Source organism: Cyrtonyx montezumae, unplaced genomic scaffold (genome assembly GCF_038088225.1).
Source record: "Cyrtonyx montezumae isolate F1298 unplaced genomic scaffold, pur_monq_1.0 scaffold_0, whole genome shotgun sequence".
Classification (NCBI taxonomy): domain Eukaryota; kingdom Metazoa; phylum Chordata; class Aves; order Galliformes; family Odontophoridae; genus Cyrtonyx; species Cyrtonyx montezumae.
The window spans coordinates 33,435,578-33,459,828 of NW_027071824.1; the positions used below are offsets into that span (position 1 = coordinate 33,435,578).

Sequence of the window (24,251 nt, forward strand, 5' to 3'; positions counted from 1 at the left end):
GTCAAGTTTTCAGAGTTTGGAAAAGGGAATACATGCTTGCTGCCATGTCATTAAGTAATGCAGCAAGAGGTGGGGAGGATAGTGGGGCAGCCTGAGCTGGCTTCACATGCAGATTTGTTTCATGCTGATTATTGAAGGTAGCTGAGCTGCCACTCAGACCTGACAGCTGCAGCTGACATCCAGGCTTACCTCTGGGGAGATGTGCAGGAGGCAGACTGTAGCCACACACCGGCTGTGTGGGTCTCTTGAGGTGCTGAAGGTGCTGCTGGCAGCTGAACGTGGGTTTTGTATCGCTGAGGTCATGCTGGAGTGCAGCATCGTAGTTATAAACAGAACGCTGATGATACTGTATAGAATGAAATGTTATTTACTTCATTTCACTTACACTCTCCATTAGTATTTACGTTAATTGGTGAGATTAGTAGGTTTTAATACTTATAACAAATCGTTAAGTGGTAGCAGCTTAAGCACAGGCTAAGTAAGATGTCTTAAGGATCAGTACTCTAGTTTTGTTTAACATCTGCATAAATGCTTAGAAAGTGCAGAGTTAACATTTTGATTATTTTTGCAGACGATTCTGAAGCAGAGATATTGTGAAAGATGGTAAGGGCAGAGATGTGTTTCAGAACAATCTAGAAAAATCAGGTTGACAGTAATAGGTCACTTTTGGAAAAATGTAGATCTGACATTTTTGGAAAAAAAAAAGTAATCCAAAATGCCAAAATTGCATCATGTTCTTAGCACTAGCTACCACACTAAAAACAGAAGTCAAGTCAAAAACAGGTTGTATACTAGAATGCAATGAAACAAAAAAAGGCTATAATTTCAGTCATATGAAAACAGTGTTATGTTAGAGGTGATGATATTCTTCCACGTGTAACTCTTAGATTCCAGAAATTTCTAACAGCTGAAGGCAACAGAACTGGGTTTCTGACATTTCTGCACTGTCTTTATGAGTTTCCTGAAAAGTGTGAACTACCTTCATTTATTCCTGTACTGAAAACAAAATTTAAAACTATTAAATGCCTTTTCCTCTGTAATTGTTTTAGCAGAAACCTTAGCTCCTCCAGGATACTGGTAAGTTGCTGGGAGGAGTAAAACTACTTTCTCCTTTGTGATCTTTGAATGAGTTAATTATTCCTAGACCTTAGCTATACTATGAGATCACATTTCCCAACCTACTCTGGTTACTTCTGATATTACTGTCCTGTTCTAGCTGTGCAAAGCTGTTGCTGGTCCTAGCAGTATCACATAGAGTAGTTCAAACACGGGAAAGCTTTTGAAGTTTCAGTGTTGCTTTTTTTTGTGTATGTGGAAGCACTTCTGCACTTATGGATGCATACATGATTTGGGAAGCGTGCCCTGTCTGTCTGGTATTTTTATGTTGATACTTTTGGAAAATGGCATGAAATGTGAAGTGTCATAAATTCCTGTCTTAGAACAACTCAGGTTCATGCAGGAAACCTCTCTTTCTTTAAGAGCACAAGCAGTTTTGCACAGCTAAGACAAACTTTTAAAATAATTTTTGCTAGAAACTATATTTGGGCTCTAATGACCAGAATATCTGTTCTCTAGAACTGATGAATGGTTGAGAAAGGATATTTTTTCTTTCAATTAGTGTCTGGAACACAGCAATCCAGTGTGATGATATAACCTATTTGCTTCTCATGCTCGGTCTACCTTAGTCTCAGGAATTGTGAAGATGGCAGTCAGTATATAAGTTCAGCTCTGTTCATTCTGTAAGTCCAGGGAAACACTGGCAAATTCCATAAACTCCTTAACAACTGTTTGGCTTATTAATATTTGTTTGCCAACCCACCTCACCTGATGCTTAATACTTTGCTCCACATTTGGGACTCATTAGTACCATCCTTACTCTTCATTAGCTCCTGCAGTAATTTTGAATGTTTTTATGGTATAAGCCAAGACGTATGATTCCCAAGAGTTGTGAATGTTGGCAGTTGTGAAAAGCTGTCTCTCAGTCACTCTGAATATTTAACTTAAAAGGAGTGGTCCAGCTGCTGGCTGGTAGCAGTCCCAAGTTCAGCAGTGAGAGAAGAGACTGAAGACCCAATTCAACCCCTTGAAATAAGGCTGACATTTTGTGAGAGCTCTGGGTGGCCAAACTGCCCGAGTAACCCAGGAAGCTGCAGCACAAGACAAATTTTTCAATGTCAGTGATGAGGTGGAATATCCTTGTTTCTGTTTGTTTTCTGTGTCCCAGGGAATTCATAAGGGATGGCTTCTGTTTGTTAATAGCTTTCAGTCGTGGTACTTAACAACTGAACATTCAGTGAATGCCATGAGAATACTTGGTAAAAATGTATCCTGTTGTTTAACTGAGGTATGAAAGTGAAGGATATCATCAGATCTGTAATTTGAGTTCTGGAAGCAAGCAGAAGATTCTGAAATCTTTTACTGGTGTGGTGGTGGCAGAATAGGGTATGCTGAGTGGGTCAGCATCACTCCCAGGCTCGGCAGAAGCACAGTAGCCTGATGTGAAAGGAGGAATCAAGTGTGAAGTGCCCATGGAGATTATAGATAGAATAATCTGTGATATCGTTATGATAATGGTGGCTTTCTAAATTAGTGCATCAGAAAAGGAGGGCAGGAGAGAAACAACAAACAAATCAAAAACAAAGATTGAGGAGTACAAACCAGCCTTCCCACTTCTGCTGTCAAGCTTTAGGCAGAATGCTTTCTGTTCTGCAGGGTCTTTGGTATTATTTTTGGTGTATGCATGCCCTGTTTCAATCCCATGTGCCAGAGTGTTCGTTGTAAAAAGCCAACAAAAGAAACCCAACTTCCCCGCTTTCTACCCAGAGTGCAATGTGGCAGTTCAAGTCTTTTAAGCCTGCTGTAAAATCCCATAGTTTTATATGAGCCTCGTATGGCTGCCTGTGTAAAATCCTTTTTGTGTTTACTCACTGAATTTTCCAGCTGAAAGCACTATATTTATGCCTTTTCCTTTAAGTTTCCAAGAATTAAAATGGCAGCATATTCCAGGATTTCTCCAAAGGTGAATGCAGTGATTGTTTACATCCCAAAGAAACAGTGAAAAGTGTAGGTACGTAAATCATAGAATCAAACGAATGAATAATAAACTCTTAGTGATATTGGAAGCTTGATGTGCTTTAATTAGTTGCAGGAATTGGTGAGCAAGCTCATCTGTAGGCTTAGACCTTTGAGCATTGCTGTCATAACACTTATTGCCTTAGTTGCTCTCATGGCTTCGCTGTAACTACTGTACTCAAGTAATCCTTCACAGCTGTCTTCTCTTAGAAAACAAGCACTGATTCGGATTGTAAGATTCTTGTTAGAGATGTTTGAGGTAACACATTTTTGTTCTACTATAAAGAAGGATTGCAAAGAGAGGGAATAGCTCCCATTGTCTCGAATGGGAGCGTGTGCTCTGGGCCCAGCTGAGTCATCACTTCATGACTGAATCCTTGGCTGTGAACACACGTTACGGCCTGAGTACAGTGTTCAAGTCTGAAATACAAAAACTGGTAATCCCAATGCCACAGCATTTTGTTGACATTTCGACCCCCTTTATTTACCTCCAGAAAGTTCCATTTTTGATTTCCTAATTTTCATCAGTTTGGCAAACTTTGTTTTCAGTGCCAGAAGTCTATCTCTGGCTAAAGAAATAAAAATGAGTAAAAAAGTAATGTGCTATTTTTGAGGAAGCGGCTAGGGGAATTGCATTCTTTCTTAGTGTTTGACAAAAATAAGTTCTGGAAAGCTCTTGCTTGTTAAATAATGTAATACAGTGGAAACTGCTGTGGGAAACAAGAAGAAAACAGTGGAGACCTTTAAAATGGCTTTGTAAGAAGTTGCAACAGCTGCTTAGAAGGATGTATTTTCACAGCTGTATTTTGTTTGGAGGTAGGGAAGCTGAGGAGCTGACACTCTGTCTGACCATAACAGGAGAGCTGTTGGTAGTGGACCCATAAGGACATCAAGACCTGGAACACGATGACTTATGGTTAGGAAGTCTGGAGTGAATTCTTGAGGACTAGAGAGGAAAATAATGCCCTGACATGTGTCCTAGTGCCCACAGCTTTGTCAGGCTGAAGACACCAATGTATTAAACTAACTGCTACAACCATTAGTGAAAGATTGCTGCTCTGCTATGAGAGAAATAATCTGAGCATACCTGCTGCTGCAGCAGGGCAGGGCAATCAAATGCACTATGTGAAGTAAAGGCCACCTTCAGATAAAAATAATTCTGGTGTTGGCATTATACCAATTTTTAGATGTTACTGGAAATAGAATTCTTGTCCCATGAGAATTCATCTAAATCAGACTTCAGTATTCTTCTAACAATATCCTCTGTCTTTAGATCAGAGGTCTGAACAATCCACAGAAGTGTTAAACTATCCATGAGTGACTAATATCAGAAAGCATATAAACAGGAGGGGGAACCATTGTTTATGCAGGTTGATAGTGATAGGAAAAGGGGGAACAGTCTTAACCTAAATCTCCCCTGTCTTAGTTTAGATATTAGGAGGAAGTTTTTCACTCAGAGGGTGGTGATGCACTGGAACAGGTTGCCCAGAGAGGTTGTTGATGCCCAATCCCTGGAGGCATTCAAGGCAAGGCTGGTTGTGGCTCTGAGCAGCCTGATCTGGTAGTTGCAGCCCTGTCTACAGCAGGGGGGTTGAAACTTGATGATCTTTGAGGTCTTTTTCAACCCAGGTCATTCTATGATTCTATAGCATATTGTTCTGCTTGCTTTAAAAGTTTAGCGTTAAAAGAAAAGTAAACCTTTGAACAGAGAACAAAAGTTTTGACAGAGTTTCTGTGGTAAACATTTCCATTATACCTCTGGGTAAAGAACCCCATCATGCTAAATGGAACTCGCTTTGGGGAAGTGAGTTTTGCAATTTGTTACTAACTGGGGAGTGCAATCATTTAGCTTTACAATTACTGTACTTACAAAACCCCTGCTGTAAAGGGATATGAATTCCACAAGAAAGAAAAAGCTGTAAGAAGCTTAAAGGAGGAGATAGGGATGACCTTGCCTTTAGGGATATTTTCACTTAAGGAAGAACATAAGAGTAAACTGAATTGTAGTTGTATATACATTAATATTTAAACTTATTAACGATTGAAAAACATAACTCTCTAGACTTTGTAATAGGGGAGAAAATACTTTATGTGTTTTATAATTTCATAAGTAATCCAGAGAAGTGTAAAATTTAAAACAGAATAAAGGGTGAGGAGCTGTTCAGATATTTGAATGTTAGTTTCAGTATGCTGCAGTTTCTTTGCTATATGTCTCAGCCAAGCTCAATGAAAATTTCTAGAAATGAAATACTGAAATTACTCCATGAAATGCTGTAGAATTGCACCATTATGCTTGCAATTTGATTAGGAAAAAGGACTATTCTTACATTTCAGCAAAAGTTGAAATGTAGAAGTTCTGGCATTAAAAAAGCCTTATTCCTCCTACCGAGCAGGCTTACACCTGTCCCAGTGACAGTGCGTCTCCTAATAATAAAATACAGTAATATATCTAAGTTATATTGTCCAGCAGTAAGCAATACCTTTGTATGTTTAAAAAAAATTAAAATGATTTCATTATTGGTTAGGAGTCTCCCAGTCATTCATGCAAAACAAATAGATTGTTGATGATACATATAGCTATATGTAAATATAGTGAAAAGCTTCTCTTAATGGATGCGTACACTGAAAAGCTAAGTTTAGATAATGGCTATTATATAGCAATAGTCTACATAGCACAGATGTTTTTCGTGTATTTTGGGATGTCTCTTATAAGTAGCATTGGTCTGCAGGAGGGCTGGTGAGTGGCAGTTAGAGATCTATTAAACTACCATGTCTTAGTTGTGACATCCTGATGCGGTTCTCCAAGCTAAATAAGACACAGGAAAGTGATATAAAAAGAAAGAGCATGCCTAGGTAATTGTTGCCAGTAGCAAATGTTTGCATCTCAGAGTTCCTAAGTGTGGTCAAAGCAACCAAGAGCAGCCCTAAATAAATAGTTATCCAAGTCAGTCAAAATGCATTTTAGACCTTCTTAGTGCCTTCACTGAGCTGAATTCCTCACCAGTAGGAGCAGGTGTTTAGTGTTGTATATAAAAGAGTAAATGTTTCTCAGGCAAGTATGAGAGCTCAAGAGAAATAATCCCATTTTGAGAAATTTGGCTGAGGTTGATGAAACTTAGACTACTTGTTTAAAAAAAAAAAGTGCATCAGCAGTGACAGGTTCTACATTAGCATTTTTGAGAGATCATTTTAGTCACTGAAGAGCTTGAGGCTGCAGGAATTAATCAATACTTCTGAACTTGGCTCATGTGTCCACTGTTTTCCAAATACTGTCACACAGACTTCTGAAAATTGAAAGCATGCTAACTGCTTAATAACTGAGGGCTAAATTTCTTTTGTTCATAACAGCATGTATTTATTTCTCTTACATATATATTTATTACTCTTCACAGAGAGCGGTGAGGTGCTGGAACAGGCTGCCCAGAGAGGTTGTGGATACCCATCCCTGGAGTTTTTCAGGACCAGGTTGGAGGGAGCTCTGGGCAACCTGGTCTAGTACCAGATCTGGATGTGGTTGGCCTTCCTGTGGCAGGGAGGTTGGAACTTGATGATCCTTGGGGTCTTCCAACCCAAGATATTCTGTTATTCTATTTATATTTCTAGCTGTACAAGTTTATGAGCTCATGACAATTATGAGGGTTGTGTTACCACTTTCATACAGATAAGCCTGATGTGGATCTTAGATTTCAGTAAAAAAGACAGCATTAGATTTTGGAACAAAACTTGTTATAACAGTTCATTGAATATTTAGGCATCTTACAGAATGTTTACAGATCAGTCTAGCAAATCATCTACTAGTTGAAAAATGAGTACATACCTTGCTTAAGATCATGAGAAATAAGGTGGGAGGAGGAAGATTTTTTTTTTTTTAATCACGATGTTTGTGCTGGACACTTAACAGAGAAAGTCCTTCTGTCATTAAAATGCTTCTGCTTGAGTCAGGTAGAAAGGAGTTAAAATATCTGCATGAACTGAAGCCAGTAGCTGGATAGCGTGAAAATTGAGCAGTTTGGCCAAAGGGTTTATAATAATGGAAAATATTTATATTAAATTATATTGAAGTCTAGAAAACCATCTGACATTTTGGTATTTTTTGTAATAGAGATTAATAAAACTTTATGTTAATGTGTCATAAGAAATAGTTCATGTAAGTACAGTATGTTCCTTATGTTTCTTATCTAGCCTACTTCACATTCTGTATTGCATTTGTAAGCTTCTAACAGACCTTGGCAAGAAGTGCTGCTTCAATGCTTAATGCTTGTTAAGCCTTTTGAGGAAAGGAAACTAGTAATAGTTAAACTACTTGTAATATATATATTTTTTTCATTTTATCTTCAGAGAAGAAAGGTAGGCTCTTCTTACACAGAGTGCTTTTGCTTTCCAAGGGGTATATAAGTTTAAGGAGGACTTTTACAGTGATCGATCCTCTCATGGCACAAAAAATTGGTTAGGGGGAAGGAAAGGACACAGGATTGTACAGGAAAAAAATTGAAATGTCTCTTTTTCTGTTTCCAGTAGAATTTTAAGATCAGATAGAAAGGAAACCTGCAGTGTATTGAAAGAGATAAACTTAGGGACGTACATTTTCATCCTGCATGCCTCCCTTGTGTGGCAGGTTCATTATCCTAAATGTGTCTGCCTTGGTGAAGAAGTGTGACAAAATCATAGCAACCATATGATCTGAATGATGTTGTGAAAAGCATATGCAAGAAAAATTCGTCTGGTTTTACCATGATGAAAATGTGACTAGTTCTTAGGGCTTTCTGTGTTCAACTGTCTGTGAAGCGTGTTCATTTCTTCTCTACTGAGATGATGCGGCTGGGGTCAGACCACAGACCTGAGCAGCTTCTTGGATATGTGCCTCCTGGGAGAGGAACTTCCAACCAAATGCCCAACAAATAATCCATTCTGGACAGCATTTGCAGCAAAGTGCATATTAATAATAACAGTAGTAAAAGTCTTCCTTGGATAACTGGTGACTTTCCAGCTGGATTTTTTCTAGAATTCATTGACTTGCTCATTTCCAAGATTGTGTATGCAGGAAGAAAAGAGAGAAGTGTATGAGTGTATCTGAAAATATCTGCAAAATGCAATGAACAGGAATAACGCTTGTAAGTCAGCCTAAGTTTAACTAAGCAAATAAAATCCTTGTCCCTGGAAAAATGTCATGCAAAAGACCAGAGCTGCTGTCTGGTGCTGATGTAATAGGAAACTCTTGAGAATGGTATCATGTGAAAAGGTGTCTGGTTGATACAGGTTCCCTGGAGCTTGCAGTCTGAATAGCAGAGTGAAATGAGAATTAAAGGCCTTGCACTTGACAGATTCTCTGCTGAAGCTTCATCGTTATGTCCAGTATCCAGATTTTGTACCCATCTTTAAATTGCTGCTTTGCTAGGCAGAGTCTTTTAAAAATAAAATTTATCTGTGGAATTGCAGTACTTCAGATGTGTGTTTGAGAGTTCACTCAATTTGAAGCCCTACTCTCTAGTGTAGGGGAGTGTGGGAGAAGTGTCATGACATCGTCAGCATCTTCTGCCCAACAAAGTTTCTTTGTGTCATGCATTCAGCAGGGCTGTAGCAAAAGGAGATTTTCTCTGATGCGGACAAATGGTATTCACATATTTTCATATGTGTCTGTCACTCTGGAAGAGAAGAAGGAAATAGACTAATGCTAAGCTTTAAAGAATGTCTTCATAGGAAGATTAGTCAAAATGGATTTTTTGCCAAGCTTGTGAAAGTATTACTGTACATTCAGCTGGAATGGAAAGATCTTTCTGAAAAGTTTTCACAGAGTACTCAAAGAAATCCAAAGGAAGCAAATTTATATTCATTTCCCATCGTGGCTCCCTGTGCTCTTTCTGCAGTTTCGCCTTTGTTTCCCATTCTGCTTTTTTGAAGATGTTGCTGAGTTGTAATTTTTACATTTCTATTTACTGAATTCTCTAGAGTGTTCTCAGACCATTTAATTGAGTAATCAGAGTCTTTTTTGACTCTGTCTGTCCCTAAAGTTTTGCAGGTGTCAAATGCCTTAATTTGGTATTGCCATCAAATTGAATAACATTGCTTTCTAATGCATTTTTCAAGTAATGAATGGAAATAGCGAACAGTAGGACCCAGAACAACACCTCAGGGGAAGCTTGCTTGATTTGAAAAAAGAAAAAAGGGAAAAAGCCTGGAATTTAAGCTGATTTGTTTGATCTGAAGCAGCACTGTGACACCTATGCCATGGTTGCCACAGCCAGTTTCCTAAGCACGCTGCCTGAATTGCTTTAAGCTCCGCTCACTGCAAAACATCATGCTTCTATCTGCTCTCTAACTTGATATTTTCTGTGCAGCATGAATCCTTTTGATACCAAACAACGGCAATTTGACAGTTAACAGTGTTACTGTCATCTTAGCAGGTTAGGAAATAAAGTCAGGACCAGTGTTTCTGCCTGTGTGATCTGAATAGGTGGCAATTCAGCTGTCAGTCTGCTAGCCCTTCTCGGCTTGCCCCTTTAACTTTCAGCAGCTTGTTTTGCATTCACCTAGCTTTAAATATTGCTTAACTACACATCTTGAAAACAGTTTTTCAACAGGACTCCCCAGAAGATGCCAGGAAGCACAGACCTGTATTTATTTATAGAATTGAGTCTGCCTTTTTGTTGTGATGAATCTTACTAAGAAAATTAAGAAGTGAATACAAGTAATTGCAAAATATCTGGCATACTTGTGATGGAAGGTAGGAAAAAAAACTTCTTTGAAAAGAAAAAGACCTTATTTTAATCAGCACTCACTTTCTGTGTGATATCAGCAAGCAGAATTTGAGAACCAGGTGGAAAACAGAGGGAAGATGAAGAATAGATTAATGCAGCTTTGAAGTGCATTTAGCTAAGAGCTACCTGGCAGCAGGGATAAACAGCAGCCTTTGTTCTCAAAGAGAGACAAGTTCAAGTAAAATTGAAATCGTTTGGCTTAATAGTGCCTCATGGTTGTTGTTTTTTTTTTCTTTGGTCATTAGTTTTCTCTGTACTCTTGATAAAGAGGGCTGTTTTTTAAGTGCAGGAAAATACCTGTTATGGTTGTTTTTCTTACACAATTTCATTTTGTTTCTTTTTCTACCCTCAGTAGTAGTAAAGCAGTTTATTGACAAAACAAACAGTAAAATGAAACACAGGCCTATACATTCACTGTGGAATGATTTGCTAACTTTCTGTAGGAGGCAGGTTGAAACAAAGCTTAACCACTCAGTGCAGAGCAGCTGTGCCTTCTCAAGTCTCCCCTCTCTGTAAGAGGAGGGCTGTGCCCATCATCTGTCCTGCCTGCACTTCTGCTGCACAGGTAGGGTCTTCCAGAAACTCTGAGAGTGAAATACACAGCTACTTGTCATGTACATAGGAAGAATGCACCATGTTGTTGCTCAGAATAGAAAATGTGGAATTTCTTGACTGCCTGGTTCTAGATGAGTTTGTAAGATGGAAGAACTTTTCTCCTTATTTGAGAGCAGTTTTAGCCAGAAGCTTTCCTTATCAAATATTTAGATTCCATTTAATCTGGCCAGCATTTCTAAATGTTTATTAAAATGTGGTTTTCATCTTGTACAATTAGACTAGAAAGTTTGTAATTTGAAGGTAAAAGCAAAACAAGAAGCATTACGAATATTGCAGATAAACCAAAGCCTCTGACGCTTCCACCATAGTGCTTTTTGTAGGTCACACCATTATGATAGATGTAGTCATATCAGAACTTCGGTTTGTTTAAAACTACATCACAGAAAAATTTACATTTCTTCTTTTATTTGTTGTAATTATATATTCAGTGTGTTTGAATGTAACAAATGCAAATAATTGAACATCTTCCCTTAGAAAATAAATCTGTAAAATTCCTAAGAAATGGATCTCTGAAACAAGTTAACTCTCTAGTCTGAATACATTAAAGGGAAACTTATAAACAATAGTAGATTTGGACAAACTGGTAACTATAAAGAAAATCAGCATTTTCGTGTATATAAAGTTGTTTTATTTCTTTCAGAGTCTTTCTCTGATGTATATTCTACATTACTTTAGAACCTATGCTTATTTAAACCCTTCATGTCTACATAGTAGTATAGCAGTATTTTATATGTTACATATGCAGGATTAAGATTACGTCTTCACTAATTGTACTTAAGTGTGCCAGTTTCTCTCTTTGTATTAGTGAGAAAAAACTTGTAGGTAAACAAATCTGAAGTGTTTCTTAATGAAGTTTCCTATGTTCAGTGACTGGAAAATAACACCAAATAGGTATTTTAGTCATCTTTCAAATTCTGTGTTTTGTTGATGCAGTGACACAGAATTAATTTAATGCATAACTTTGGGGTTATTTATTTAGGAGATATTTATGACATTAAAATGAGAAATAACCAAGTTATTTTGAAAGGCAAAGAAGAAAGCAGAAAAATGGATTTATATATATATATTTAATATATTTTATATATATAAAAAAATACTTGCTATATGTTTTTTCAACTTCAAATGAGAATTTTTCCAGGGTGTTGGTCTTATAGTGAAGAAACCACTAGTAGGTGCAGGAGCTTTTATGTATAATGGAAGAAAATGCAGTAAATCACACTGTATTTTAGTGCAGACTGGTCAGTAGGGTTTTACCGTGCTAATCTTCTCTGTACACCTGTGAAAAAAAATGTTCTCTCTTTAAACTGTTACAGCTGTGCTGACTTCAGCTAAAGGGTTTTCTTTTTGCATTAGATTTGAGCTGGGCAACATCACTCTGCTAAACTGCTAGTTGCAGTCCATGTCCTTCTTGCCTTTGATCCTAAAAAGCTCCTTGAAACGATGACTTAGAACATCCTGTTATTTCAGATGTGTAAAATCTATACATTCCTAAGGATGTCTGGTGCTCCCTTAGAAAAAGAAATAGAGACCTATAAAATGCAGAAGGCCAAGAACACCATGGCACCTTAAATCTGTTGCTTCTGGCTGGTCTGGGTACCCACGGGCATTCTGTTCAAGTTAACACTGATACCAGTGGAGCCTTCACAGTCTTTACAGTACTGAGAAATTGTTCATGGTGGAAAGAAAAGAGGAAGTGAGTACAGTATAAACTGACAGTTGACACTGGAGAACCGTTTGTCTGAACTAATGTTGACTGAGGTGGGTTTTCAGATTTTTGTTTTAAATAATGTTTGGCTGGAAGCAGAGCAGAGTAGTCATTGGTGCTTCTATTTATTTTGATGATGTAGTCTTTAATGATTAGGAGTAATTGGTGGAACGGCCATTCTTCAAAGCCTTTCTTCTAGTGCAGAAAACTCATCAGACAGCTATTAAACTGCATCTTTCCTTTAGACCCCAGGTGAGTTCCAGGATGGTATGCCAATAAAGAATGCATTGGCTACAGTGATCAAGTGAAGAGTTACTATTAAAGGATCTTCAGTTCATACATAAACCCATTTACCACACCTTCCCTTACTCTCCAGTCTCCCCCCCCCCCCCCCCCCCCCCAGGACTGTAATTACTCTTGTCTAATGTAGTTATGAACTGCACACAGTCATATTTGTCCGTAATCTTGGAGCATGACCATCTTTCTCTGTTTGAACTTGGCTTGCTTCAGGCAAAAAACCCCACATTTCTGTGATTCCAAGAAAAAAGGAACATAACCACAAGGTTTCCCCAAAGATTTTGCATACATCTGATTCACTTAACCTCAAAGACAATAAATTATGGAGAAAATTGGGCTGCTTCCATGTGTTCACCATGTTCTGTAATAAAGCTGAATTTTTTTTTCTATCCTGAGAGAAACTGGAGACAACTGTGTTCAGTGAGCACAACTGTGTGGTTGAGCATGTTTGTGGGATACATAATGCCACTCCACTGGTCTGATCATTGATTATTCTCTCTACATTATTGTTTCTAATGATTTAGTATTATGCTATTAAGGGAAGGTAGAACACATTATACAACAGTAAAAAATATATTTTTTAAAATAAATACCTCTCTCTGGAAAAAAAAACAAGATATTTCATCTTGTTGGGTGCCATACAAGAACAAAAACTTTATTAAAGGAATTTAGAAAAATCCCCTTAAAAATGCAATTAAATAGGTTGTTTCAGGACAGTGGACTGAATTCTTAATGAGAAGTGATGATCTCTTCTACTGATACAATAGATCCACTACAGAGAGCATTTTCTCTTACTGTGACACTTATTGAAGTCAAACATGTTTTTGTATAATGTTCTAGTTCTTGTCTGTGCCAAAGGACAAAAAGGCTGTGTAGTTATATTCTCCATCTTATGTTAGCTTGTTGTATTGATGTACTCGCAGTAAACACTTCAGCTGATGAACAGTGGTTCCAGTGTTTATGGTATTCATTCTTAAGTCCCTGATTTTTACTGTGCAATGTTCCTGTTTGTACTTCTTCATCTTTTCTTGGTAGAAATGGTTCATAGATTGGCTTTAACATGATGTTCTTCACTGCTGCAATATCTACCATGCTGATTTTTCTACTGTTTTTAAACTAACATAATCTAATATGCATTCTCTGAAAATTGGTACTGAAAGTTCATAAAATTTGTAAATACCCAACTCAAGAGCTGTATGCTTTTTATGGCTTATCCTTGTTTTAGAAATTATTCTTTCCTGCAGGTTTTCTGCAGAAAATTGTGAGCTTGGTGGATATTTCTCAGGATGTCTTTGCATGCATTAAGGCTCAAGTACCATGGCCTTGATTTACCATCCAGTGGGAAGCAAGGCCAATTCTATGACAAGGTGCTCGTCAAGAGCATGTGCAGCATTTCTTAGGGTTAAGGAGCTGGCATGCAGATCACAAAGCCTTCTCACTTCGTACCACCACAATTGTATTTGTTGCATTATTGTAGTGTTTTTACTGAGGATATTGTATCCTTTTATAAGGATATGGTTTCACTTTTATTACTGAAAACATTTTACTCATTTTAAACATTTTAAACCTAGAAGAATTCAGACTATTGAATTGGTCTTGGTACGCTGTCAGTGCCAAAATCAGCTCATGGCATTTAGGGAAGCATTGGGGAATTTCTGCAGTTTCCATACTCTTTTTGATTTTCAAGTTGTTCTGACTGGAGTTCAAATCAGTACTCTGAATTTGGTTGACTACGTGTCTGTCTTGTGATTAGCTTATGTTGCCATTTGTTTCTTCTGGATTTGAGGAATAAACTGCTATGAAAAAAGAGCTTTATAAAATGGACCAAATTTTTACTATTGAGTGGATACAACAGTAACTAGATTGTGCCATAATAAAAAAATAAAAAAATTGGGAGCAGAAATCAATTAAATGCATGTTTAATGCCAGGAATACTGGGATGTAATTGTAATAGTTAGAAACTGGCAGAGGAGGGAAAATGCAGTGTGCATAGTAAGAACATAGATTGCTGATGCAAAAAGGTGAAATTTGTTAAGTTAATGGCTCTTTAATTTTAAAGAATAATGAAAAAGTTTCCTGTAATGTAGTTCAAACTTTATGGATGCTTCATTCTAACATATATAAACAATGACTGTATCTGTTTTTCAGTAGAAGGCAATTCGGATGGCAAAATGAGCTATGATGGATGGTTGTTAAAGTATATGCATGTGCACCTAATACATCTTTTTATTTCAGTAAGCATGAACTGCTCATGTTTTGGTAGTGGAGAAATACATATGTGAATAGACAGAATTAATGTCTCTTTTGTAATGCCAATTATGAAACTCTTAATTTTGCTGCTCTTGCTTTTTAACAAATCACTGTTTTTTATCTGCTATTTATGACATTTTCAATGTGTTAACTTGTTTAAATAATGAAGATGCTTTTTACCAAATATGACCTGTTTTAGCATGGATAAAAATGAGACCTTTCTTTTTGAAACAATGAGAAAACTCTAAAAGCTATTTTTTATCAACAACAGTGGTAATATTTCACTTTGATTAATTGCCTCTTTTCCCAGGTAACAGCAATAGGCTGAGAAGCAATGGCTTTAAGTTTTCAAGAGAGTTGGATATTAGGAAAAATTATTCTCTGAAAGAGGGGTAATGCATTGGAGCTGTTTACCCAGTGAGATGGGGGAGTCACCATCTTTGAAGGCATTGAAAAACCATTTAGATGTCACACTGAGTGACGTGGTTTAGTGGGCACGACAGTGATGGTTTGACAGTTGGACTAGATTATCTTAGTGGTCTTTTCCAACCTTAATGATTCTATGGAAGAGATGAAAGTCTCAGTGAAGCATGATAGCTTATGAAGCCTGATTCTGCAGGAAATCTAAAACTTTATGAGTGTGGATGGAGAGGCATTAATAAGGCCTGCCTTGTACCCCTTCAGTGGGTAACTAGGTTTTTCTCAAATGCTTATTTTCAATTTCATCTCCAAATAGCAGGGCAGTTGTTTTATTAGAAAGCCATACAGTGGTCTCTGTTAGCAGTTTATGAACTGGAAGATTGTCTGATTAGAATTATATCAGAAGAATGAGTAGTAGAAAGTTTCCATCCTTGAACATAGGAGTCCTCCACATTATCCATAGCATTAAAATATCAACTGGGTCATTGAAAGGATGAGTATTTGTGTAAAACATAGAAGGATGAGGGAGTTTGCATCAAAATTGGGAAAGACATTTGAGTAGTAATATAGTATACTCCAGTAGATGGTTCAAGGGGCCACAGGAAAGTTATTGCTCAGGTTTTTTGTGGTTATGAGACTTCTTGCAAAATGAACATACATACTTGCATAAAAAATAGTAACAATAAACATTTTGGTATTGAGACCAATCTTTACATTAGTTGGATGTCCCATTGACTCAAGTTTTCATTAGTTCATAAACTATGCTAGAAAAGCATAGAAAAGCAGAACATACTTCTCTGCAGTAATCCTGACTTGTTATTGTAAATGGAAATCAGCTGCCTGTTCATCTGTGTGAGTTTTGTAAATACTCAAACAAGTCTTCTTCCTGCCTCCTGGATCTAGAAATTTATTTTGCTGGGGCTCTGAAAATATATGTGGTACACCATCCTTTTTGTCACCTTAAAAAAAGAGCCTTGTTATGCCTTACCCCAGTCAGCTGATTGGTGTTCCTCAAAAGGCAGCATCTGCTGCTCCTTGAACACCTCCACAGTAGAGATGCTCACTGGTGGGGCCAGGCTTTTTACAGTCTTCACTGTGGTGTTTGAGTATCTAGTAGTTACTTGTTAAAGCTTATTCTCATAGCCTGTACTTCTGCCCTTGGTATGAGGGTGGCTGAGAGGAGAGGTGTTCTGGGCCTGTGAAGAAATTGTCAGCCTGCCCCAAGGTTTTGTACTGTGCTGGGAAAGCTCCCCCTTGTTTATCAGTGTAGACTTGTAAGTAATGGGTACAAAGCCTGAAATTGTTGCCTTTTTTTTTTATGGTAGCTAGCTAAAAAGGGAGCGCTTTAAAAATTTAGGAGCTTTTTTTTCTGAAGCTTTTCGTCTGAATTTAAAGAGCATCTTGAAACGGCTGATGCAATCGCATCAGAATACATCTCCCATTCAGTCTGTACTGTTCGGGAACAAAAATGTAGCTTGGAGGTTGGGAAAAACCCTTGTTAGAATGAAGATAAGGGAATGCTTGTGAACTCCATGAGAGCAAGCTCTGTTGTAGGCCTTTGATATATTATTATTTAAGAAATGTTTTTGAGGTTAACTGTGTTCACTAGCTTAAAGTGTACCAGGGTGCAGCTGACAGTTTTTGTCATGCAAGTAATTGAATACCATGATTGTTTAATTAAAACTGCCTTGGCTCGTTTAATTTTATGCTAAAATAACAATGTGGATCTAATCTTTTATCACAAATTGAGCCAAATCACTTTTTTTTCCTCTCTTTTGAAGCAATATTTAAACCATATGGTATTTATTTTCCTTGAATTATTTGACACCACAGAAGCAATGGTGTAGAGATGTGTAGGTTTCATATACTGGCAAGTTTTGAAGTTTCATTGGATCAGTTTTATTTATTTCTACCCCTCTTCTTTTTGCAGGAAATTCCACTTATTTAGATGACCACGGACCACCCCCTCAAAAGGTAAGATGCTATTATTTTCCATTTGTTTTCATCTTGCTTATACTTTCTTTGTTTTTATTTTTTAATAAGATACTTATTTATTCTGGAATACACGCAATGCATTTCTGCTGAGTTTATGTCAACAACACTTAGCATTTCTTAACTTACTTTCCCAGTTTTCAGGCATTTGCAAATAACTTGGATTAAATATCCGGGTGATTAAACTAGTGGAATTTCTGCAGTTGAGTCAAAGGGAGCTAGGATTCTAGTGATGAGTTTTGCCTGTCAGCAGTCATGCAAAGAACACATTTCTTCTCATGGACAAACATCTCCTAATTGTTTTAGAAATCTTACCAGTTGTTTCATTGTTGTTTTTCTTGCAAAATTTTTGCTCACATAGTCTGCTTCTGATGACCTATTTTCTTTCAGTGGTTGCATCAAAAATGTGCATCCACGCTTGAGTGTCCAAACATCTCTAACTATTTAATTTTCTAAATCAGTACAGCTATAGCATTGCAGGTATGCAGTGGGAAGCCCAACAGCACTATTAGAGCTAATTGGGGAAGTGAAGGTGGACTTTTTTTGGGTGCCTAGAGCATGGACTCTACTGCAGGTGCAATACTTTCAAGTGGAACAGAAAGATACATTTAGTGAATATGATCTGTTTACAGGGGGTAAGTGTACAAAGGGTACACTTACCATCAAATATGACTGTGCAACATTGACTGTACCTGCACCAGAGTCATGGCAACACGTGACATTTCAGTTGAAAGCCAATATGTGATGTTTTGAAGAAGAAAAGTTTGAAACAGAGATAGAAGGTCCTGTGCTGTTTGTTTTTCCCTGTACGGTTTATTCTATAATACCTGATTTGATACTATCTTGTGTCTATCATCCTGGACAACAAGTCTCAGATTACTACTTTTGTATGGTAGTGTTTTGGGGAAAAAGAAGAAAAATAAACTGTTTTCCTGCCATGTTTTAGTATTTCCTGATTCTCAGTTTCTGTATGTGGAGTATGGTGTCTTATTGAGTTGAGGTGTTTGGATGGAACTGTGGTTTTTCAGTCTTCATGTTGTGCAGTCACAATCATGCAACTTTTTTGAAACTTCAAATTATGCCAGATTGTCACTGTTACTTTTAAAATGCCAAAGCAGAATGTAACAGGGAGAGGTTTTGTAGCTAAATTGATAATAATTATCTGTAGGCTAATTTATATAATGTAAACAAAGCCTGTGACTTTCTTTTGTGTAATTTTTTTCAGCTAATGTTGTTTTAATGGAACTTAGGTGCCTGAATGATTTTGTAAGCCCTCTTGGCTTTTCAGTAGAAATTTTACCTATTTTAAGAATTCCCCATGAAAAGGTGAGATTCTGTGATGACTTCAAGCCAAAAAATGGTGTGCTGCTGAAAGTGTCATTTTTTCCACAGTAGGGCAGGATTCCCACTGTCCTGGCGCAACTGTTTGTATAGGTGAGCTGGAGCAGTTACCTGAAAATGCATCTTTCTTCTACTTTAACTTTCAGATAGGTTACTTGACTATTGTGGCCCACTGTGAATGGCAGTGCACCTCATGAGCGTGTGTAGTTAGAGACAGGGTGGAGATGAAGAACCAGGCACTCATTCTCATGGCAGTTCCCACTCAAGAGTGGTCAAAATGACTGTGAAATCACATCCTGAGCCACCAACATTGAATTTAAATTCTCAACCACATGTGTAAGTTAGTGTGGTGAGACAGCTGGATTTTGGTCAGGGTAATGCGGAAAGGAATTTGATTTAGCTTAGTTCTCAGTAAAAGCAAGCTATGGTAGCCTGGGATTCTTCTTTTCTGCAAACTCTGCACATGAGTCTGTAATTTTCAGCTAGTGCATGGAAATTTGTTACACTCTTAAAGTTCAGATGCTTCAGTTCTAGAGGAATTGCAAACTTCTGATTTTTGTCCCCTCAAACAACACAAGTTACATTTTCTGCATTCATAGACGTAAATGGATGTATACAAAAGTGATAAAATCGACCTGTTATCTTCATCATTATTAACTGTAATGGTGGGTCAGATCTAAAAGATCTGAAGCCTAACAAGTGTTTCATGCTTAAAATTTATTTATCCTCTTGAGTTCTTGAAAGATAATTTCCTTGTTATTTGGGTAGTCAGGTTCTGTTGCCCAGAAGTACAGCAGCCTCTGTAAGATAAAGCATTGTGTTTGTGTGGTCCCCGCAATGAACCCTCATCTCCAAAGGATTATGCAAAGCCTATTCCAGACCTCTGTTTTTCATGCTTGCATTTGCATTCAGAAATGCATAGCAGTGCCAGTAAGGGAAAGGCGGTAATCTAGACAAGAGTTTTGAACCTAGAAAACTCTATGCATATTTAACATCTGGGTACTAAAGAAATTTTGTTTTACCGATTAAAAGTACTGTGGATAGGAACTATGCCCTAATTGACAATAACCTGTTTGTCAGGTTTATCCAACCCAGTATTTTTCCTTTTTAACATTGTGAAAATTTCTCTTGCCTTTCTAAGCAGGTGATCTGGGACCTCATCCAGCTGGAGCTCTGCTCTCTCTAGAAAGTCCAGCTGATTAGGGAGTTAGGCGGTTGATTGCGTAGGTACTCTCTGATTAGCTGCCTATGTGGTCAGTAAAGTTGAGGGCTTTTTCTGTAATCATCCTCACTCCTGAAAACTTGGTAAATAGCTCAGTGGAATAACAGGATATACCCTTGTATTGGTCACAGGTATTTTACTTTTTGAAGCACTTTTCTGTGCATAGTGACACTGATATAAGACAAAGGCAAGTATTTTGATCAGCCCTTGGGCAATGTTTGAGCAAGCCTGTTTGTTCTTGGGTTCTAGTGTTGTTTTTTCGTTTGTTTTGCCTAATCAAAACTTAGAGTAGGATTGTTGAAAGGGTGGATAACTCCTGCTATTTGCTTTGGGTCACATTCTGATGATTCTGCTCTTGCTCTTTAAATGTCATGCACTGCATCACCAACTAACAACCATTATTTATCCTCTTACAACTTCAGGTCTAAACTGTGAAACTAATTTCACTGGCACAATTGTTATCATTCAGGTAGCCTCTGTTCATATAGATAACTACATTTAGACTGGTAGCTGGTTAAGGTCAGTGGGTGGTCTTATTTAACATATGAAGAGGCATCAAAAGAAATTTGGTGTTGAAACGAACGCTAAATTTCATTGCAGATTGTATTTTCAATTTACACAAAGCACAGCTGACATGATGGAGCTTTCTTCACTGGTATGTGTAAAGAATAGGTTCAATAGCCCTTGATTTCTCTCTTGTGATATTGCTAGTAGCCAGAAAAGGATGCCTTTGCCTTGCTGCATTTGACTGTGGTCAGCCCTACTTGACAATATTGTGTGAAGCCCTCCAGTGTACTCCTGATGTCAGCTGTATTCATTTGAGGGAATTAGAGTGCTGTGAGTCAAATGGAAATGTAAAAGGGGGACTTGGTAGGTTTAGGAAGCAAGTTTTAGAATCAAAGGTATTATATGTGTCTGCTTAAAAATACTTAAAAACTGGAAGTTAAGTTAATGAATGAACAGTGCGGCGTTGAAAGGAATGATAGCTACTATCAGTAATATGTAGTTAGCTACAGTGGAAAGCCACCAACAGTTAATATACAATGAACAGTAGCTGTTCTGCCATGCATTCATAAATTTTATTGCGAATTGTATTAGTTTTGGCTTTCTGTCATGGCTAGATGCCAATTTAAAATATTAGTTTAATTTTACATACCAGTTTTGTTTTTTTTTCACCAGTGGAAGAACTGAAAATAGCACTTTTTCTCTGAATGAGGAGTAGCATGTTTACATTTCAGGAGGTCAGAATACTGGGTTGCTTTTTCAAGTAAAAGTGACAGCAGTAGTTCTCTCGGTGTAGGCAGACACTCCGTGTAGATTGCAGTCTAAGTAATGCCTCTCAATGGTGCTTGCCTATTTTAACATTACTTGTGAAATTTGTGCAAATTAGTGGCAGAAAACATTCATTTGATGCTTCACTTATGTGAGCATTTCAGTGAATGAATATGATGTGCTTTGTTCCAGTATATGTTCTAGTTATTTCCTTAGCAATATTTTTTGAGGATTTTTTTTTCTCCATCCACAATGGTGAAGCCGTTATTCAAGGACAAATGATACAATCTTTATCAAATCTAGAATTTTTATTGATGAAAACTTTTCCTCTGAGAACTTGGTAAGAACATCAGGCCGTCCCTTTTTGGTGCAGCTGATACACATGTGTAAAGGAGCTGTGTGCACAGATGACTTAAATTACTTTCAAGTGGTCTGATCTCTTTTTCTTGATGTCTTTCCCATAGGATGCCTACGTTGGCTCTATTGCCTTTTGGCGGCTGTTTAGGTGTCAGTGAAGTCCTATGCTTAGCACTTATGTGGCAGAACTTCAAAGCTTTAAGTGAATACAAAAATGGATGTGAGTGAGGATGAGGTCAAAATAAACAGAAGCAAAACACATGCAGAAAATAAGTTTGAATCGATCTTGTGGTTTGAAGCTGGAAAGCCGATAAATTCCTTCTACACCATTCTTTTGGTTCTTACCTAATACATATGTGTTCATGCTTTCCTTATGGATCAAGACTATGGAAAAATATAGCAGAAATCCTGAGCAGCCTTTGATTTGCATTGCATCCATTTGTCACTGCACTCAGCTGTTCAAAGACCTTTCTTTCAGTTATTTCATTTTGTTGTTCCAAAAGTTGATGTCTGCATTGCCTTCCATTACTTTGAGTTCTCATATTCATCATGTTTGTCAGCTTTATTTTCTCCAATTCTTTGATAGCACTACAAATATATGCCATAAAGAGCATGCTTTTCTTTTAGTTTTTTTGTTTGTTTTTAGAGGTGGTGGGGGTGAATACTTCCTGTCTTATTTGAACTTTCGCTTTAGTTCTAGCAATCTTTTTTGAGATCATTTTTTTGGGCTTTTTTTTGTTTTGCTTTGTTTTTTCTCTTGTACTGCTGTACAATATTAAATGATTGATTCGTTAGAGATTGTTTGGCTTAAACTTGGAGCAAAAATTGAGATTGCTTTCTTCCAGTACATGCTTATTAGGAACTAAAAAATCATAGTGGTGTCCGTGGTTTTGATAGATTTGAAATTTTGTTCATAGGTTCATAAGGTTGGAAAGGACCTACAAGATCATCTAGTCCAACCATCCTCCTACCACTATCCCTACCCAACTACTAAATCAAATCCCTGTTCAGCTGTTTTAATGTTATCCTGCTTATAAAATGAAGAACTGTTTGTGGCACAGGAGTGCAGTGTGAAAGCTTTTGTCAAGTGAGAATTGTGAGAATTCAGAATTGCTAAAATACAGTATATTCCTGAGGTTCCAAGACATAGTGCATGGCAGATAAAATAAAAATACTGAAAGATAATTCAGTAAGTGCCTCAATCACAATCACCTCCTTCACAGTTCGAAGTACTGTTGTATATAACTGGGCTTTTAGGTCTATACAATCAATAAAATACTTAGGTTTATATATATATGTAATATTTCAGAATTTTCCTGTTTCTTTTAGAAGAGGTGTAAAATAATAGTTGAAATATTGAGAATCATTTTCAAAATGTGTTCTCCTTATTTGCTGTATTTAATGGGAATAAAAATCTGATTTTCTGTCTAGAAGATTACTCTATTGTACATTATTTATGATCAGATAGAATCTCTGCAAGCTATAACTGGTGAATGGTGCATCCCTCTAGTGTTGGTGAGAAATTACCAAATGCTTTATTAGTGATCTTTACTATGGAGTAGTTGTGAAGAACTAATTTCTGTGGTTTTTTTGTTTTGTTTTGTTTTTTGTTTTTTAATATTCATATGTTGATAAAGAATCTTTAGGAAAATAATAGTTATTTTTTATTCTTCATTTCATAGTACATCAGAAAATGATCATATGGAGAGGCTGACTGATAGTAAATGGATAGCACAAAGAGACTTGGGAAATTGAAGCCATACTACTTGTCACAAGAAGATAAATTCATGAGGGATACCATGCATGCTGACATCCTGCGCAAGTTCCAACAACAATGAATTTACTTTTAACTAAGCAGGATACTTTCAGCCTCTCATTTCTTAATGACAGAGAGACAATGTATCTGCAGGTTTTGTGAATGATAGTAGTCTTTAGTTATCATCCAATTTACGTGAAAGATGCTTTGAAAATATTTTATCTTTTGATTTGTACTTATCTTTTGATTTTGTATCTTTTGATAATTTCCAAGCTTTGTGCACAGTCAGATGTGACTTTAACACAGCAGCCACTCCAGTGTTACACAGAAGAGAAAACAGAAACTTTCTAGTATCACCCATTTTGCCACTGGTTAAGTTTTATTCTGCATCATGTACTATACCTAAACACTATGCAAGGTATCAGTGTCACCACTTATGCAGCTAGCAGAGCTCTGAAATTTAGGATCTAATTCATACTGAGCTGATTTTTTGGTCACTTGCTGAGTGTATTTGCAGTTTATGTGGTAGCACATGAAGATACTCTACATATTACAGTTTCAAATTCCCAGCTGCCCAGTTCATTTCTTCTCCTTCTTTCCCTGACAGGAATGTATTCATAAACTGGCATAGCATAAAAGGAGATCATAATCACAACCACTCTATCAAGAAAAAAAAGTTATATCACATAAATTCAAATTGATAGATGTTACAGTATGCAACAAAATGTACTAGAAATGCATGGCTCCATAGAATGCCAGTAAAATAAGAAACATAATAAATCACAACCACCTTAATTATCTGTTGTTTAGGAAATGCTGGTTCATGATACCAAAGTACAATTTAGGCTGGGTATAGAAGACCTAAACCTTCAGTGGAAAACAAATACAAAAATGTGCCATTCTGGATAGGGGTAGCATGACAGGATATCTCATGAAAGTGAACGACTGAGCTTTGTATTTCTTGATGCTATTCTAAGTCCTGAACTGCTACTGTTTAACGCTTCAGTAAGAACCACAGTTAACCTGAAGAAGTTATTTTTTTTCTAGCCACTGTTTGAAGGAAAAAGAATGAAAACAAGATACTAAGGAGAAGAGCTTTACTAGAAAAGGAGGTTGTGAGCTTGCCTATGGGTGGTCAACGGTAGACTCAAAACATGAATGTGATCAAGACTGTGCTGGAAATGTTAAAGAAAAATA

General features: G+C 37.1%; 1 protein-coding gene across 3 annotated transcripts in view; it reads left to right on the top strand.

The window, feature by feature from the left end:
- UST (uronyl 2-sulfotransferase) overlaps window positions 1-24,251 on the top strand; it is a 155,276-nt gene that overhangs the window by 42,812 nt on the left and 88,213 nt on the right. For all 3 annotated transcript variants that reach the window (XM_065731785.1, XM_065731793.1, XM_065731802.1), the window contains exon 2: window positions 17,045-17,088. In XM_065731785.1, the coding sequence (XP_065587857.1) occupies window positions 17,045-17,088 (44 nt within the window). The remainder of the gene's footprint in view (window positions 1-17,044; window positions 17,089-24,251) is intronic.